Raw genomic sequence first — 12,886 nt, 5'->3', positions numbered from 1 at the left:
ACTTCACAAAAGGCCCCATAAATCTGAAGGTGTTTTCAACATCACAGCTCAACGAGCGCCAGTGTCACCGCCCTCGGCGAAAAAACCTTAAACATCTCCTTTCACACGCTGACACATAAACACATGCAGACCCGTCGCCGTCCTCCCCGCTTCATCGGCTAACGTGTCACACATCAGAGGCCCCACAAGTCCAAGGTTTATCCCTTCGGGCTACCGCATCTGAAACACACAACTTTCACTTTCATGCCAACCCCGCTTCCCTCCGCGACATAAGCGGCCAGCCTCCCCACAGAGAAGGCACACAGATATGAGGCAGACTTCTGGCTCCTCACAAGTCAGGACGGCTTCAGAGACTCGGCACAGAGAAAAGCAAGTGACTGAAAGGGCGGAAGAAAAAAAGACAGCAGAAATGAAGAAACAGTGATAGCGAGTGTAACAGATACAAACTTGTGTTAGAAAGTGACAAAAAAGGGAAAGGGAAAGGGGGGGGGGGGATTACTGGAGAATTAGAATTACCACATGCTGAAGTTAATTAGAGCTAGTTGCCGAATGGCTTCAAATTGAAAATCCCGACTTTTACAATGAAGCAGAATGCAGGAATTAATGTCACTCTGCAGATGGGAGGTTTTAATTCCTCTGGCTCGCTATCAGATAGCGTCGCTTCCAAGCTGCAAATCCTCAAAGAGGCATTTTTCCTCTCTTCATGTCGGACCACGATTTTTAAATAGCGCCATCGTTTTTTAAATGCACTTCCTTTAGCGAAATAATGTTGTGAATGTTAAATGACGAGCAGATATTTTGGAGATAAATATATTTTGTATGGAAGAAATCTACATTCTTTTTTTTTGTTTTTACTTCGCTCGAGCTGTTTACGCACATGCAGAAAGGCCTAAACAAAAGCTAAAAGGAAAAGAAATATAATTAAAATCACGGCCCAGTCTCTGGAGAGATTGATTAATTAGTTGATGCACCAAATTTGCTTACCACATATCTACACGTCTTATGTAAAGACCATAAAGACATAGAAATAAGCAATCAAGAGCTCTGGATGTGTTTTGTTTTCTGTGGTGGCTTATGGGCTTAATGTTACTTTTAACTGGTCAGAATTAAAAGAGAAAGCCACTAATTACAAATGTGTTGATTTATCATATTTTTTTTTATTGTCTCCTGACTAAAATGGGACATCCAGATCTTTAGATAGAGATGTCTTATTTCATTTTTTCCACAGTAAAATGAGAAAAATCAGATACGTATCTAGAAACTACACAAGTGACTTAAACTACATCAAAATACTGGAGTTTCATAATAAATTCTGAAATCTACAACCGTGTGATGACAGATATGAGGGAAAAAAAGGTCATTGCAATGTCAGTGTCCCCGGCTGTAACTTAAAATTGTTATAATCTAAATCACAACTCTGGCGCGTGTTTTATACACGTTGTCATTTCCTTTGCACTGTACATATGTGCGAGTGTGTATTTGCCAACTTCAGTAAATTATGCACACATGCCCGCCTTGTATTGTTCGACATCATCGATGCAACATCTCCTCATTAACATGTGCCTTGATTAGAGCGCCCACATAGAAAAATGCATCCATCACGTTTTCTCTTAGCCGGGAAAATATATTAGCCCAACCGAACGACGCCTGTTAATTTGCATTTTAAGCCCCACCTCTCTGTCACCATTCGACACCGTTGAATGCTTTGTGAAGGAAAACTGGCTGAAGCTGCAGAGTTCACTCGGCGTGCGAATGCAAAAAAAAGCCCGTTTCAAAACCAAACCTCCTCCTCCTCCTCCTCACGCTGTTTTGATTTACTTTCAACATTTCGAGACGTACTCACGCACGCAAAGAGACTATTGGCTCCGCGAGTGATCCTGGCGAGTTTGAGGTCATGTCTGTGCTCAATAAGCAGAGTGGGGAAACGGTGACAGGGTTGGCTGACAGCAAGCGATTTTGGTAACAATACATATGTAATTGCTTTCACTGCTGCTCGTGCTTTATCTTCGCGGGACTCGTTGCAGCTGTATTTTTTACGCTGCACTTTTACCCCCCCTATTCCCCAAACTCCTGGAAAGCATATTAGTCTGACACTTAATGTGTGCCGATGTCCAAAGCAGCTGGTCTTGACTGGCTGAAAAGGCAGTGTCAGGTCATTAGTGCAGTCAGTCCGCCTGCTCCCCTTCAACTGCCAAATGCACCGGCGGCTTTCTGCACCACCACACACACACATCACATGTCGATAAAGGAATATGACACGTTTCTACCATTTTCCCGGTCCCGCATTTAGGAAAAAATTCTGGTCAATACACGCTCGTGCATCTCACTCTTTCGGAAACCCACAATTTCCAGACACCTCGCCGCATCTCTCTCTGCACAATTCGACCTTCCTTCTCCTCACCTCTCCCCCCCATTCCTCATCTTCCTCTGTCTCCGTCTCTCTAGCTCAGCGCTGTCACCCTGTCACTTACTCTCTCACAGGTCATCACTCTCCCACGTTCAGGTCTGTACCATAAAATGTTTTCAGATTGAAAGCAGCTGGGGTAAAGGGAGAAATCTCTTCTACTCTCTGCATCCCCGCCCAGGGGCTGAGGTGTTCTCAGACCTGGAAGTGATTCATTCTTTCAAACGTCCCCGGGACAATTTCGCATTTCTTTGCAGCCCGATTCCCTCTTTCACTCACATGCACATTTTGTAATTGAACCCGGAGCTGTGAGGAGCTGCTTCCAGAAAAGAATAACAAAAAAGAGCCGAGCTTCATTCAGCCAGTGTCAGCCATTTTGAACATGATCATCAAATCATTTGTTAAAGCCAATGGCTCCCGTACGTGTCTTTATTCCATCTGCAGCACAGTTCCAGTGCAGCATGGCACATTAACCAGACTTGGCCCCGAGGGACTAACTTCACTCCCTCTTGAGTTTTCCCTTCTCAACTTCTTTTCCCCCCGCCTCGGTGCAAATGAAAAACAAATGCTTCATCAGAAGGAGGAAGGCACGAAAGCATGGCTCACACCTCGTAGGCATGTCAGCTTAATGGATTGAATAACCTATTTACTTTGGAGTGCCGGGTGCAAGGAGTAGTCTTGTTTTGCGGGAGGAGAGTTAACGGACAAAGATTTAACGCCGCCCTGTCGCCCCCCGGTTAATAAATTGTCATCGGAAAACATCTGTGCCGAGGCTCGTGCTATTAAAACGTGTAATGTGCAGCATTTTTGAATTGTCAGCAGTCTGCGAAGGAGGGTTACATTCATACAGCATGTCTCAAGCTGGCCTGCAAGGAGAGGTCAAAGAGAAACAGTAAAACACCTCCCCTCTTTGTCAGAGTGCTTTTTTCACTTGTGCATTTTTCTCACTAATGTAAAAATGTGCCGACGTGAATCCTAATGAAGGGGACCTGCCTTTCAGAGCCTCTTCTAAAGCTCTCATGTCATTTAGGCACGCAGCGCTGATATAATGGCGTTAATTGAAGTCGGCTTCACTTCTCAGAAGTTAACAAAGCCCTTGAAAAAAAACTCGTACTCTCAAAATTGCGACTGTGTCCGCATTTGTTGCAGTGGCACTTTTCGGGAAACAATGAGATAAAGGTTAAATGTTGCCGTTGCGTAAGTGATTAGTCCTGATGGCTTGGAGAGCACAGGTGGGGTCCAGAGGGGGGAGAGACGAGATTGCAAAGCCAGCAGTGAGCCGGCTGAACGCTGTGACTGCCAAGCCCTCTTCTCCACACAGAGCCACTTCAGATTTAATTACACCCCAGGCCAAATGGCCCATCCTATGGCGGCAAACTTGGCAAGGAGCGTTTACCATTCTGCCTCATCACTATGAGAAATTAGAAAAGCCCTGGAATTTTTTTGGAGAAAAGACACCTTTCCATCCACTGGGCTGTCGGCTTTGGCTTAGGTGGTGGAATGGGTTGTCCACAAACCAGACGGTCGGTGGTTTGATCCCCTCTCTGTGGTCGGCTAATCCAGTCTGCATGTGTCCTCGGGCAGAACGCTCAACCCCAAATTGCCCCTAATGGCTGTACCAGTAGTAAGTGAATGATGTGTGATAGAAAAGTTGAATGGGAGAATTTGACTTGAGTAAAGTGCTGTAAGACAAGAAAAGCGCCATATCAATGCAGTTCAATAACCGTTTGTGTTGCTACAACAAATAAACTAACTTGATCTTGTTTTTGATTACAGCGCTGGGGTGGGACGCACGGGTTGCTTCATCGTGATTGATGCCATGATGGAGCGTATCAAGCACGAGAAGACCGTGGACATCTATGGACACGTAACGCTAATGCGTGCCCAGCGCAACTACATGGTGCAGACAGAGGACCAGTACGTCTTCATACACGACGCGCTCCAGGAGGCCGTCAACTGCGGCACCACGGAAGTGCCCGCCAGAAACCTCTACGCGTACATCCAGAAACTGACGCAGATAGAGGGCGGGGAGAATGTCACCGGCATGGAACTTGAGTTCAAGGTACAAAAATCTGTTCCGACTTTAAATTCCCGACAGCAGCGAACACCCGATGTAAATGTGTAACTGTCCATGAGAAGCTGGCATCCTGTGGCTCAAGTCACACACAGGCCCCTGATGTCACACATTGGTGCAGCTCCTGAACTCGTTTCCACTTCCCATTAGGCCCCACTAGACAGCATGGGGCCTGTGGTTTCCGCCTTATTCCCTTTAGTTGAGTCACTTGTATAACGCAACATAGGGTGAATTCCCCCTTTCTGTTTTCCCCCTCTCCTTGAGCAACGGGGCTCTCGGCTTACATGAAAACGCCAAACACAGGTTTCCCCCCCACCGCAGAACAGTTTCCAGAGGGACTTGAGCAATATATTCTGCATTTACAATGAGAGGCACAGCAGAGCCCTGTCCGGCCCTCCGCAGGCTGTGGCGCTGCTGTGCGCACGGCATTGCCTTTCTCGTCACGCGCCTTCTTTCTTGCTCCGTGATAGATGTTGATTCCATGAAGAGATGATAAGCAGGTTAGATTAAAACGGCACTTCTGTCCACTCCTGGCTCACTGGGGTATCCATTTCCCTGTCTTTTCATCCCAACATGCTTCTTCTTTTTTTTGGGGGGGGGGGGGCAAGCTGTGATAGTAATCACTTTGATACCATTTCCATACTGTATGGTTACGCGAAATAGCAATTATCCACGGTGCACCGTGAGCTGTTAAGAGTGTAGATCCCATCGCACGCTATGCACAGCTTATTACACCTTGTATTCTTCAGATCTTTATCGTGTACAATCTATCTTTAGCATCAGGCAGTCAGTCTCCTTCCCTGGCACCGGAACACTCGGAGTCACTTCCTCTTTCTCTCCCTCCCATGCAGCGTTTAGCCAACACTAAAGCCCACACGTCACGATTCATCAGTGCCAACCTCCCGTGCAACAAGTTCAAGAACCGCCTTGTCAACATAATGCCATACGAGTCCACGCGGGTGTGTCTTCAGCCCATCCGAGGAGTTGAGGGCTCCGACTACATCAATGCCAGTTTCATTGATGGGTACAGGTAAGTGCTCCGATACTCTTGACACCCATTGGACATCAACGCAATAACCATTACTGCCTATATGTTGATCTTTATTTGATTTTATATCTCTAGTTTTTGTATTTTAAGTTTTACTCTTGCACGGTTTTCACTCTTTTTTTAAATACACAGATCTGCTGCACCATCATTTTCCAGGCTGTTAGTCTAATGTACAACTTTGAATAAGTTATACAGCTATTTATCTTTCCATCTTTATTTATGTTGGGCTTCAATACTTTGCCTTGGTTACTTGTGTCTTTCAATCACATTTTACTTAATATATTTGTATTGTGTGCTAGTGGATTTCCCTCGGGATCAATAAAGTATCCATCCATCCATCCATCTATTTATTTATCTATCTATCCATCTATCTATATCAGATAAACAATATATAACACTGGATATTCATGTTATTGATTTCACGTCAGTGGATTTCTTTCATTGCAAACATGGTTAATGTGACATTGTATTTCATCTGTACCTCCGTGCTGCGTCATCACACTTTCTGCTCTTGTGATGGATGCTTCCCCACAGGCAACAGAAAGCCTACATTGCCACGCAAGGACCATTGGCAGAGACCACAGAGGACTTCTGGAGAATGCTCTGGGAACACAACTCCACTATCGTCGTAATGCTAACCAAGCTTCGAGAAATGGGCAGGGTACGCAAACGCTTTTTTTTCTCTCCTCCTTTGTCGGGCGACAGAACACAGAGGCAAACGTTACCAAACAAGCCTTGTGTGAAACACCACACGTTCATTCAGTCATGACTAGACAATGACAACATTTCTGGGAATGAACACAATGAAGAGTGTGTGTGAAGAGAATGTTTTGGCTCATCGTCGTATTCCATTTTTTTCCACTCCCCGCAGGAAAAATGCCACCAGTACTGGCCAGCGGAAAGGTCGGCCAGATACCAGTACTTTGTGGTGGACCCCATGGCCGAGTACAACATGCCCCAGTACATCCTGAGAGAGTTCAAAGTGACTGATGCCAGGGTAAGCAGTGGCGGTGTTAAAATTGGAAAACAAATATACAACAATTTTACATTTGATTAGACTTTCCTTTGTTTTGCGTATAATGTGTATTATATTATTTTAAAATATTGACTATTTGCTAACAGCAGCTTACAAACAACTTCATAGCAAGGTTCCACAATTTTTAACGTTTCTGAACGTGGGTTTTTAAGATCGCTCAAACCGAAAATCTCTCTCTCTGCACCCGAGTTGGTTTGTGAACTCTGCCATTAGTGTTGTCGAATTATTTGCACATTCCTTCTTTGCTCAGTTCCTTTTAAAATCGATGAAAGTGACGTTGTGTGACTCTACTCCGTCATGCAGAGCATTCAGGGCTGTGGCCCAGGCAGAGAGATTGCAAGGCATACTACTGTGTTAGTACTACATTCATTTCACGAACACATATTAATGTACATATTTCATTAAATTCTGATTATATAATCACATTTTTAATATATATTGACACCTCCCCATGATGGGAAACACTTTTTCACTCGATTTAGCTGCAGCAGTCGATGACAATTTTGGCTTTGTATCAAATATTTGTTTACACCGAGCTATGGCCTTAAGTGTAACATCAGCATAAGTATATATTTGTAGAACTTGTGACACATGTCGATGTGAAAAAACAAACGTGACGCCGGCAGCAGGGAGCTGCCAGAGAGTTCTTAATTCCATCAAAGGCTTACATAGATAAATAGCGCAGGCTCCCTTTGTAGTGCATGTTACACTGTCTCGTCAATGGGATTGCTTTCCTTATCAAGGGGATACAATATCACTTAAGTAATGCACACCCTCAAAGTCGATTCTCCAAGCACCCTGTCGAGGGGAGCACATCAAAGCAAATAGCATCTTTAGCGTTTGTGTTAAATATATTCAGGTAAAATGACAGGCATCTCTAATATCAAAAGATTTTCACTAATGCTTTAAGCTCGGCACCAGATTTCAAGAATGCAGTCTGGTGTTATAAAAACCACAATGGTGTGAATCCTCATTTGATAGATGTTCGTGCAATTAACTGCCGTGTGGCGGCTGTCTGCGAGTTAATAGCTTCCGAGTTTCACTTCATCCGTGACGCATATTTTCCGTGTTTTTGAGTGACGCAAGAATTTGTATTTTCTGTCTTTGGTCAGGACGGACAGTCACGGACGGTAAGGCAGTTTCAGTTCACGGACTGGCCTGAACAAGGAGTGCCAAAATCAGGAGAGGGCTTCATCGATTTCATCGGCCAAGTACATAAAACAAAAGAGCAGTTCGGCCAAGATGGGCCTATTTCGGTCCACTGTAGGTGAGTGATCAAACTGGCGTGACCGCATCAGCTGCACACATTTTGTATTAAATGAAATGTTTAAAATGTTTCTCTCCCCAGCATAAGAAACATAGATTACAACAGACGTCATGCATCACATTTACTCACTGATTTAAAGTTTTTGCATTGAACAGGCTATTTTAAGTAAGTGAAGTAGCCGAGTATGTTTCTCTGGCCTCAACGTTGACCTTGCTGTGTCGTGCATGTCTCTTGCGCAGCGCGGGTGTTGGCAGAACCGGAGTTTTCATCACCCTCAGCATCGTCTTGGAAAGAATGAGATACGAGGGCGTAGTAGATATTTTTCAGACAGTGAAAATGTTGCGGACACAGAGACCAGCGATGGTGCAGACAGAGGTGAGACAAGTTCTTTCTCCCTTTTCTACTACACTTGCAAAGCATCTGTTAAGAGCTATGATTCATTTGGTTCGTGACTAATTTAAAAGCGAAGACAATCCAGACTAACTGTTTCATAACACCTGGGTACTACTTATTCTTTCTTTGTTTTTGTACTAAAGTGCTTAAAATAACTAATTTGCTACTTCAAAGTAAAATACTGCCTTGGATCAATGAAAGAGGCTGCTAAGAAGATTCATGTGGCTCGAGTATCTTTTGTAAAAGTCATGATTAAAGCACCAGAATGATGAGATCCAGAATCAAGATTGTGCAGACTGCGTATTAAAGACTTCTCCCTTTTTTTTTTTTTTCGGTTTTCAGGATCAATACCAGTTCTGCTACAGAGCTGGCTTGGAGTACCTGGGAAGCTTTGATCACTATGCAACGTAAAAGACCCAGTTATCGGAAGAAAAAAATAAAAAATAAAAAAGCAGAGGGCCCTTTGGAACGAAAAAAACCCAGCGAGCCTCTCTTCTGAGCCATAAATTCCTGCTTGAGAAAGTACTCCTTAACTCCTTGCTAACAACTCATTACGTGTTGGATGTGCGACATGACTCGTCAAAAAATGAAAAAGATGATTCCTGGAGGACCAAGTATTTCCCCCCCCCCCCAAAACCCCCACGAAAGACCTCACCTTGAGACAAAGTGAGGGAATCCTGACTGATGAAGCTTCATACGGAATTACCTTTTTTGTTTTTTTTTCCTTTCTTTTGCTTCAAGGATTCATATTTTTGGGACGGCGGTGGGGTGGGGGGGGGGGGGGGGAGCTCATAAAAACTGAATGAAACCAACACAACAAAAAAAGTATATGAACAATAATGACATCGTCAGAAATGCATCAGTGATTATGAACCGATACGAGAGGCACTGGAGGCACACAGAATTGCGGTGGTTGGGGGGGGGGGGATAAAACTCGATGCACATTGTAAAGAAAAAAAAATCTGTTTCACAATCAAGTACACACAAAGACAACCCATCGAAAAAGAAGACAATGCTTGGTCCACAACAGCAGGACACACTTAAAAGTAATAATGAATTAATACTCCTTCTCCTGTCACAATGTTCATCGTCTAAATTCTGGAAGAGTGTGGGGGGGGGGGGACATCGAATGATCTATGAAATAAATGAAAATTATTGATTTAGTTTTTTAGTACTTTATTATACAGCTGATGTGCTTTTTTTTTTTGGAACTGTGTGAATTTCCTTTTTTTTTTTTACACAAAGTTATCGCTTGGGGGGAAAAAGGTGATAAAATGTATTTACGTTAAAACGTTCGGATTTTCTTTTTTTTTTAAGCCGTAGAACTGTTCTGACGTATGTGCTATTTTGCAGAGAATCTTTTTTTTATTTTGTTTTTGCTTTCTATGTTCTTTTGTTTTTCTTCTACCCCTCATTTTGTTGCACTGAGTGCACAGAACGGAATTCACGCCACCAAAATATAACTTTGTTCCAGAGTTATTTTTTGGTCCTGGATTTTTTCTGTTTGCTTTTTTTTTTTTCATTGTCCACGATCACATGACATGGTGACTAAATTACTCCCATAAGATAAACTGGGGCTTTGTGGAATCAACAGGGATGAGCAAAGTATGAAGTTTGCTGCTACCGATTATCTTAGTTCTTCCATGTTAGAATGATGATAAGAGAGAGCCTGATGAATTGGATAAGAATATATATATAGATATATGCTACAGATTGCCAAATATATGTGAGATATGTATAACATTATAAATATAACATTCTAAATATATTGATAGAGTTAAAAAAAAAAGTATATGAAATATGGAAAGTCTATGAAAGATTCAAATAGAGTGCTAAGGGGGAAATGAAGAGATTTTTTCACTGGAATGCACATCAGTAGGACAAAATTGTATTCTGATTCAGTGCATCTTTTCTTGTGCAATAAATTTGTGTGTTTTTTAGATAGGGGTTTTTATGTGGATATGTTTTTCACCCATGACATTGTTGTCCTCCTCCCCACCCACCCACCCCCCCGCCGCCACCGCCGCCCCCTGCAAAGTGAAAGTCCGGGAGCGGGAATGTCCGGTGCCAGTCAAAGCATCGCTGGTGCAACTTTTCAAACTCTCACACGCGGTCTGTAATTAAGAGGCAGAGGTGTCACGCGGCCGCTCGCACCACACAATAGGGCAAAGTACAAAGACGTCACTTTTCTCGTGGTTCTTTCAAAGCATTCGACCGTAACGACATTTTTGGTTTTTCATTTTGCATTTAGAGTGCCTTATATTTATGCCTGTTTTTATAATGTTTCATTTAACATGTTAAATGTATCCTTTGACTAATCTAGGCATTTAGTGTAAATGTAAACTGTATAGTTTATTTACCTTTAGTATTCATTTGTCACACGATGAGATTATATATGCAAATAAGAACATTTCAAAGCTCATATTTTTCATTTTCAGTGGCCTTATTGTGGCTGTGTGAATTAGAATAAAAGAGTTTATATATATACATATATATATATATCGCTGACCTCGACAGAAAAACAGTCAAGAACACACAATAGCTACATGTTATTCAAATGTTCTAACATGCAGCTGGGGGCGAGATGACAGAAAAGTGGTCTCAGACCTGAACAGGATGAAGTCCGTCAGTACGCGCGTGTCAAGGCCCTGCTTCAAATTAATGAGCTTTCTACCTGTTGTGGCGAGGATCACATTCTACAACACTAAAGTCGTTCAGCATATGTAGAAGTTACACAAAAGAATGCCTAATGCACAGGTCATCACTGAAGGGTTTCTTCGTCATGCCTTAGGTTTGAATTGTAGACTTTCATGTGTGTGTGTGTCACTACAAAGAGCATTTATAGAGAAATACAAACTGCAAAGTATCGGTTCTGTTATCCTGACAATCCGAGGTGTCGTGTCCTTTTTTTTTTGTTAAACAGTCAGAGACGAAGGGTTTTAGGTTTGTTTCCGTCTCCATGTTAACTTCTCTGTAACCTCTTTGATGGCTTTGTGGATGTGCATTCCAGGTGCTTTCTTTCCCTTGTTAACTCAAGCAGCTGCGTTATTTCTGTCGACTGCTTAACCGATAATTTTTTTGTCCTGATTTTGCCATATAAACGTACTATTATTTAACCTCACGGCGACTAATGTTACATTACGTTCACGTCTCGGAACATGTTTATTTCTCTCATCTCAGTTTTTTTTTCCTTTTTTCTTTTCGTATGCATGGTGAAACATTGCAGAACGGCCAAAGCTGGCCTGGTAGGAAGATTTGCACTTTCTCTATCTTTGTACTATGCACCGCCCTATTGATTCTGAAACCCAATAATATATTACTTGAACCCATCTATAAAAAAAAGTCTCCTTAAACGTTCACTTTGTGTGTATGTAAATAACACAAAAAAGGTATCAAACTCTTGAAAAAGACAAAAAAAATAATAATAATAATAAAAGTTTGTGGCGAAAAAGAGCATCCATTCTGATGCCATGGTTACTCCAGCAGATGATTTCAGAAGAATCTGTCCCACAACCATCTGTTCTTGTGGCTTCGCCATCCAAGCTTGGAGTGTCATTAACAGAAATAAACGTTGTGTTCTCTGCTCTCTCTCTATCTATCTCTCGTCTGGATGCATAGACTGAAAAATTAAATACTGAAATTGTAAAGAAAAAAAAGAAAAAAAAAAAATGGCTTGTTAAAAAGATCATACAATTACCTCTGATTAGTTGTAAGCGTAAAATGTTTCTTTTTCTGAATGAAAGGAGTGCTTTTTATTTTCTTACTTAGGTTACATTGGTGGAGAAAGAAGTGTATGAAAAATCAGTTCTTTGCTGACACAAGTTCCATTTGTTATAAATGAATTCTATTAAAAAATGTCAGTGTTATGCATCGGCGTTTCACTTGTTTCCCTCCACCTCACTTTGACTGGAAAAGACTGATGAAGCTATTTTACCCCCTACTGGTCTAGGTCCAACACATTATCCACAGCGCTCTCGAGAAAGGGGGGCGGGGGGGGGTGAATTGAGCCTCGCCGCATTTAAATAGATTTCCATTGCTCTGTTTTTTTTCTGTCACTGATGTCGGCTACAATGAATCATCAGGAAAAACCTTTGACGGATGAAGTGCGATGTTTTTCGAAAAGCCGTGTTGTGTTCTCAGCGACAAGGTTGTGAGGGGCTGTGACTCAAAACCAAAACCCACAGCTCAGCTTTACCACATGCAGTCACACTACTACTCTTAAGGTGAGAGAGTAAGATGTGTACAACCATTGACCTTAAGCATGGTCTCAATACAGGGCCACTCAAAGTATTAAATCAAATGAGTGGCATTGCACTGGTTGGGATAAAAACCAGAGGAGATCCATCCAAATCATTAGTTCTGCTAAATAACACTCGTTGGCAATGTGATACAAATTCAAAATGTGCCAAAAGTGTCACTTCCAGTTTATTAGTTCATCAAGCATGTGTCTGCTGGAAGACATATGGTTTTCTTTAAGGCAGCACAGCAAAGGCCGCAAAGGTCTTTAGCGTCACTTGCACTTTGGGTGTGTAGCTGTTGCCTGATTCATATTCTACAGCCAGTTTCTTCCATTTTACATGCATGCGATATGCATATTTAATATTGCTGCCAAAACAGGCAACCTCCATAGATCTGTACCTGAAGACTTGAGATGTTGCTGCTGA

At 42.4% G+C, this 12,886-nt stretch overlaps 1 protein-coding gene across 43 annotated transcripts in view; it reads left to right on the top strand.

Annotated features, from left to right (window-relative positions):
- The window catches only part of LOC117751967 (receptor-type tyrosine-protein phosphatase delta), a 209,584-nt gene extending 197,496 nt beyond the window's left edge, over positions 1-12,088 (top strand). For all 43 annotated transcript variants that reach the window (XM_034569081.1, XM_034569066.1, XM_034569075.1 and 40 more), the window contains 7 exons: positions 4,181-4,466; positions 5,330-5,508; positions 6,061-6,187; positions 6,398-6,523; positions 7,675-7,829; positions 8,069-8,204; positions 8,565-12,088. In XM_034569081.1, coding sequence (XP_034424972.1) covers positions 4,181-4,466; positions 5,330-5,508; positions 6,061-6,187; positions 6,398-6,523; positions 7,675-7,829; positions 8,069-8,204; positions 8,565-8,633 — 1,078 coding nt within the window. In that variant the 3' untranslated portion in view covers positions 8,634-12,088. The remainder of the gene's footprint in view (positions 1-4,180; positions 4,467-5,329; positions 5,509-6,060; positions 6,188-6,397; positions 6,524-7,674; positions 7,830-8,068; positions 8,205-8,564) is intronic.
- Positions 12,089-12,886: the final 798 nt, after the last annotated feature.

This window comes from Hippoglossus hippoglossus, chromosome 18 (assembly GCF_009819705.1).
Source record: "Hippoglossus hippoglossus isolate fHipHip1 chromosome 18, fHipHip1.pri, whole genome shotgun sequence".
Lineage (NCBI taxonomy): Eukaryota > Metazoa > Chordata > Actinopteri > Pleuronectiformes > Pleuronectidae > Hippoglossus > Hippoglossus hippoglossus.
Note: the sequence above shows the minus strand (reverse complement) of the source record. Positions and strands in the feature narration are given on the sequence as shown.